This window comes from Doryrhamphus excisus, linkage group LG8 (genome assembly GCF_037039965.1).
Source record: "Doryrhamphus excisus strain RoL-2023G ecotype Guam linkage group LG8, RoL_Dexc_Guam_v1.1, whole genome shotgun sequence".
Lineage (NCBI taxonomy): Eukaryota > Metazoa > Chordata > Actinopteri > Syngnathiformes > Syngnathidae > Doryrhamphus > Doryrhamphus excisus.
The window spans coordinates 15,842,221-15,848,965 of NC_136364.1; the positions used below are offsets into that span (position 1 = coordinate 15,842,221).

Here is a 6,745-nt window from a genome sequence, read left to right on the forward strand (position 1 = left end):
TGGAGTCAACCATGGCATGTCCGATGTGATAGTGAAAAGTTATCATCCCTATCCATGTGGAAGTGGTAAGTTATTGTTCTTAAATTTGTTAAAAAATTGTCCAAAAAGACAAGATATACGTATGGAGTATTCTGGCCACTAGGGGTCAGTAAGGGTACATTGATGAGACATGTACCTTCACGTTGTGTGGATCAGCCATGGCATGTCCAATGTGATAGTGAAAAGTTATCCTCCCTATCCATGTGGAAGTGGTAAGTTATTGTTCTTAAATTTGTTAAAAAATTGTCCAAAAAAGACAAGATATACGTATGGAGTATTCTGGCCACTAGGGGTCAGTAAGGGTACAATGATGAGACATGTACCTTCACGTTGTGTGAAGTCAGCCATGGCATGTCTGATGTCATAGTGAAAAGTTATCCTCCCCATTAATGTGGAAGTGGTAAGTTATTGTTCTTCAATTTGTCCTTCTTCCCACTCAGTTTCAAGCTTTTTCGAATAAATAAACTTGTTAGCTTGGTGGAATGCTATCCTAGTGGCGGCAGTCTCTTGTGTTATTCCCTGCAGTGATACTGTAGCTTGAGAAAGACGTTGTAAACATCAAATAGGAGTGTAAAGGTGACTATAGGGGTGTTATTTCATGTCTATAGTGCTCTAATAATGGTAAAAATTATGGTTTTCTATGATGTAACTATGAAAATATTCAATTCATTCACTGAAATTGACTTGTTTTGCCGCTGTGATAGGAGCGTCAGCGTCGCTACCTGAGCCTGAGCCCATGGGATAAAGCAACCCTCAGCCTGGTAAACATCAAAAACACCGACATCGCCAGCATGCTTGCTGCACTAACTTCCTGTCCTCGTGTCTCTCAGGGCCGCATGATCCTCTCTAACAAGATGGCGCGGACTGTGGCCTTCTTCTACACCTTGTTTCTGCATTGTCTGGTCTTCTTGGTGGGTCGAAGGCAACGTGTTCCGCTCCGCAAATGAAAACGGCATCTAACATGTGAAGTGTTCAATAGGTGTTGTACAAGACGGCTTGGAGCGAGAGTGTCGGCAGGGATTGCTCTACTTTCTGTGCTAAAAAGTGAGTGATGGGTGTTTATTTTGACACTTAGGACATTCGATATCTTTTTTTAATGTCTTTCTCTTTTTCTCTCCCAGGTATGCTGACCACTTGCATCGTTTCCACCAGAACGACCCTAACCTCTAAGGTGTTGGGCGATGATGTCATCCTACAACATGAAGAAACTGGAGTCATTCACCCCCCCTCACCCCACACAGCTTTCGTGTTGCAGTTAGTAGACTAATCCACTAGGGGGAAGTGTAGTGCTGTTTAACCGTACAATCCCTTTCACTCCCCACACCCTCATTTGCATATTATTCTCTTTTAATCCTTTGCAGGTACTGTAATATCAAGCAGAAAAAAATACAAATAATCAATACAATACATATATAGCTATATATATCCAAAATAATTTTGCGTAATTATCATATAATAGTTTAGTTTTTCTGATTTTTGTAATTAATTAGACTGATTTCCAATTGCAGAAATTACCGTATTACTGTGTTGCTATTAAAAACACAATACGTTGTTTAGACTAATAAGTACTAATTAATCTTAATAATCTGCTCCACTGTCCATGATACTTTACTGAATTTTCCTCTGTATTGGATTCCAACACGTCTTCCTAATAAAGATCATACAGCAGGTTTTTGGTCGAACATTAATAATTCATATTATCACAGATTATGTCACCGTAAAGATTTTATATTAAATGTTCAGGGGAACATTGGAAACGATGGCCACCTCCACAATTTAAAAAAAAAAAAAAGCCAGGCTTTGCTACACATCTTAAAATAGAACCCAAAGCATGGGGGTTTTAAGTTTGGTGGTCTTGGTATGATTCCAGCCTCCTCCATCCGTCCCTCTTTCTCTCCTTTTAAAATATTGACGTCCTCCATCTGTAGAATAACAAAGGTGAGCCTAATGGCTTCGTGCTATTTTTTTCTTAGCGCAGCAGAACGGACTCACTGACTTTTTTTGAGGAAAAGTGCTTATGTCATCCTGCGGGGATGCATCTCCTGGTCTTGGGTTTAACGTGTCATACATGATTGTGTACAACTTTAAAATAGAAATCCAAAGAAAACTATGGGAAATGAAAAAGTACAAAAGTAATGTAAATACTGGATACCAAAAGTCAAAATAAGGTAAAAGTACTCACCATTGGATGAGAGCGAGTCATCTGGAATTAATACTAAGTGCAGTTATAGTAGAATTTTATTTCATTTCTTGCAAGGAACCTCTACCATGCTTCACAGTTGGACCGCCCCCCTACCTGAGGAGCACTGGTTTCTTCCACTTCTGAGCTCCATTCCGATTTCAGTTTCCAGTTGGCCGACCTACGATCCTTAACGCTGCCCGTTTCTTTACAGGGCTCCAACAGCAGGAACAGCTGACCTTGCTGATGCGACACAACCGCCTGTCTTGGTACTATACGGTACTATTTTTATAGAACTGTGGACTAATGATGTAATCACTGAGTGTCATTTTTGGCAGTAGCTTTGTGTTTCAGTGAACAAACACACCATTCATTCATTCTTTTGTGTGTGTGTGTGTGTGTGTGTGTGTGTTTATTTTCTGCCAGATAATTCATTGCAGCCCCTTAATCCCCCTTCACAACTATTTCCCCTCGCATCTTTTTTTTTTCTTTCTTTCATTCTCCACAAGCTAACACCCCTCTCTCTCACACACAAATACACTTCTCCCCTCCCCCTTTCCTACCCATGGGTGTTACCATAGAAACAGACCTCCTATGTCAGGTGGCTTCATACCCAAGCGCCTTTTTATTGCCACATCATTACCTATTCTTTACATTCTGGATTTATTATGAACACAAGGAATCACTGGAGGGGGGGTGCTCATGTTAAAAAAAAAAAAAAAAATCATGTTCGTGGTTAAAGGGCGCAAACTCAAACAACCAGCATTAAAATACACTTTGTTGTTTTTCTTTGTTTTACATTATGGAAGCCTTCTCATCCCTTTTATAGTCTCACATCCAAGGTATTTTGGGCCCGGCTCCAGTCAGGAGAGGTCATGTGACATCATGACATGCATCATCTGCTGTAGCCAGCCAGAGAGAGCGAGATTAACAGGTAGTGTACAGTACGTGGTGTTAGTGACATGACAACATGACACCTGAAGGATCCATGCTGATGGTTTGTCATCAGTTGTTGTGACCATAAGAATCATCATGATGACGCTTGTATTACAGCGTGGTGACAACCAATAACATGGAAAGAATGGAGAATGAGATATTCTTGAAAAGTACAGATATCAATGCAGGCGCTGTAATTCATTTATTACCCCAATAGAGTTATGTATGTTGCGTATTTTTATCTTTTTTTTTAATAAATATTTGAACCCTTTAAAAAATATTAGGGAGGTGTGTCCTTCTCACATACATTATTTTATGAATATTAATTATTATGCACAGATTTTTTTTAATTATATTTGTTTATATTATATTTATAATTGATATACGTAACATGGGCGGCACAGTGATCGAGTAGTTAGCACAGCTAGGAGGACCAGGGTTCGATTCCACCCTCGGCCATCTCTGTGTGGAGTTTGCATGTTCTCCCCGTGCATGCGTGGGTTTTCTCCGGGTACTCCGGTTTCCTCCCACATTCCAAAAAACATGCTAGGTTAATTGGCGACTCCAAATTGTCCATAGGTATGAATGTGAGTGTGAATGGTTGTTTGTCTATATGTGCCCTGTGATTGGCTGGCCACCAGTCCAGGGTGTACCCCGCCTCTCGCCCGAAGACAGCTGGGATAGGCTCCAGCACCCCCGCGACCCTCGTGAGGAAAAAGCGGTAGAAAATGAATGAATGAATATTATAACATGTTATACATTTGTAAAAATTCTAAAACACTAAATGTTTAAATAATTTTTGAAAATTAAATTAATACTACATTATTAAATATTAAAATATTAAATTTATTATTTTGTAATTTTCTTTACTTTTTTGTTGTTTTTGTTACATTAGTCAACCATTGTCCACATAACTAATCTTGTAGAACAGTTTTCCTCTGATGACCCAATCAGAGGACAGAAACATGCTGATGTCACTGTGGGCCTGCTAGCTGAAGTCAGATTCAATACAAAAAAATAAATAAAACAGCCCAACTAATAATTGTATGAAACATGAAGCAGATTGGGCGGCATGGCGGTCTAGTGGTTAGTGCGCAGACCTCACAGGAGACCAGGGTTCAATTCCACCCTCGGGCATCTCTGTTTGGAGTTTGCATGTTCTCCCACATTCCAAAAACATGCTAGGTTAATTGGCGACTCCAAATTGTCCATAGGTATGAATGTGAGTGTGAATGGTTGTTTGTCTATATGTGCCCTGTGATTGGCTGGCCACCAGTCCAGGGTGTACCCCGCCTCTCGCCCGAAGACAGCTGGGATAGGCTCCAGCACCCCCGCGACCCTCGTGAGGAAAAAGCGGAAGAAAATGAATGAATGAATGAATGAAGCAGATTGACGACCCTGGGCAGATTAGATGAACATGGCAACACATAAAAGCTGAAATCTGATTGGACAAAAACATCTAACATACAAATACACAACTGGAGGCTGTTTCCAATGTTTTAGCAGACTTTAGCATAAAGCTGTGTACTTAATAAAAGTGTGGATGGTGGCGTTTTTTGTGGGTTAGCTGGAGGTTGCAGTGCCCCTTCTCCTCTCTCCTCTCCTCTCCTCTCTCCTCTCCTCTGGAGGCTTCCGCCGATTCATCCTTTCCGGCAGGAAGCGTGCAAGGATCAATAAGAGGCGAGCGTCTCAGGAGAGAGGCAGAGTGCGACCCCCCCTCCCCTCTTGGCCCCTGATATACCCCGCCTACATGATATCTTGTACTGTCATCTTTTTAGTTTATTAGAAGAGATTCAGTGCTCGTTTATCATTAGTGATAACCTGTATCAAGTTGAATTTGGGCTTTCAATTGGTGCTCTGTATTAAATATAAAAAGTGCCACATTTCATGGTGTGGTGGCTTACTGTTCCCTGGCCCAGATGCAAAAATATCATAATGGTAGCGTATAAATGCTCTTTTTTTTGGACAAGTTATCATTGGTAATTAGAGATGGCTTTTTGTTTATATAGCATTTATATAGCAATTTAAAAAATATTTTCATGATTTTTATGCTGATATCGGGCCGATAATTATCGTTACTGATATGATCATATATGATATAATCATCCCTATTGGTAATAAAAGAAAAAAACAGCAACAATAAAGTAGCAATGTTGTTCTTCTGTCAATAAAACAGTTGCAACAGCGTCTCTGCTGGTAGCAACAAGTACTGCACTCAATTTAATTTGTCTCCAATATTGTGCCCATCCCTACAATATATATACATATATGCAGTGGTATGTATACTAGCATATATTATATATATATGTAATGATAATTATCGTTACTGATATGATCATAAATGATATAATCATCCCTATTGGTAATAAAATAAAAAAACAACAATAAAGTAGCAATGTTGTTCTTCTGTCAATAAAACAGTTGCAACAGCGTCTCTGCTGGTAGCAGCAAGTACTGCACTCAATTTAATTTATCTCCAATATTGTGCCCATCTCTACTATGTGTACATATGCAGTGGTATGTATACTTGCACATATTATATATAGTAGTGATCAATATTTCCATGTATTTTTACTATAACCTTCACATGTTTACACTTTGTTCTCAACTCTAGCATGAAGTTAGCTCCTTGGCTGCTAAAGATCTACCAGCTGACACAACGGGGTCTTTGTGTGGACCCGAGCAGGTGCGGCGTGACCGGGTGAACGAGAAAGAAAGGTTGGGATTAGCTGCTGCTCCACCAGCACCACCACCACCACCACCTGTCTTCTTCTTGACCAGGTCATTGTCGTGTAGGCCCTCAGGCCCCCGCTGCGAAGGCCCACAGTCAATCCTCTCAGGCAGGGATTAGTCGTAAAGACGTGCTACGCTAGACTCTCTGGGCCAACGACTAAGTGGTAAACATCAACAAGCCACGTGGAGAATCTCACGCTATATGATCCTATGAAATGGTCTCGGTTATTGGACTTATACTCCCCATTTATACTCCACTCTTATGTTGTTTATGGTCTGTTGTGCTCATATTTTCCAATTAGCAAGCACATACTAGCACTTATTATTAGCATGAAAGGGGATTGACCTTGACATCTTCCAACTGATTTACTTTTAGTATTGTTGCCTGTGTGTGCTAGCAACACATTTTCGACCAAAAATAAGTAACTAGGTCCAGGCATTGGACTTATAAAATGTGCCGTATATATTACATACGAATGAATGTCCTTATGTATTTCTAGAATGTCCCATGTGCCAGTAAAAATGAGCAGCGAGCTACAGCGAGTCCCCCCGGCCATACTTTGGACACACCTGCTCTTTGGCTTGGTGGCGTCAAAATTCGCTGGCTAAAACATACAAAAAAAAATGACAACACATTCAAAATAAGAGCTTATAAACATTTGTGGTTTAATTGTGAGCAAATATGCAAACTCCGATGAAGTATCACTGAAGTGATAAATTGATTTATTGACCTTTTTCTTAAAACACAAGCAAAACATTGCCACTGAGGCTAATTTCAGACTTTATCTTTTTTAAGTTGAAAAACCAAACCGGAAGTCCTGTGTCACGTTCCTCATCTTAGCTTGTTTGTGCTCGGTG

The 6,745-nt window shown here is 40.1% G+C and overlaps 1 protein-coding gene across 2 annotated transcripts in view; it reads left to right on the forward strand.

Annotated features, from left to right (window-relative positions):
• The window catches only part of cux1b (cut-like homeobox 1b), a 78,909-nt gene extending 77,635 nt beyond the window's left edge, over positions 1 to 1,274 (forward strand). For both annotated transcript variants that reach the window (XM_058079250.2, XM_058079252.2), the window contains exons 19-22: positions 744 to 800; positions 870 to 950; positions 1,019 to 1,083; positions 1,161 to 1,274. In XM_058079250.2, the coding sequence (XP_057935233.2) occupies positions 744 to 800; positions 870 to 950; positions 1,019 to 1,083; positions 1,161 to 1,209 (252 nt within the window). In that variant the 3' untranslated portion in view covers positions 1,210 to 1,274. The remainder of the gene's footprint in view (positions 1 to 743; positions 801 to 869; positions 951 to 1,018; positions 1,084 to 1,160) is intronic.
• Positions 1,275 to 6,745: the final 5,471 nt, after the last annotated feature.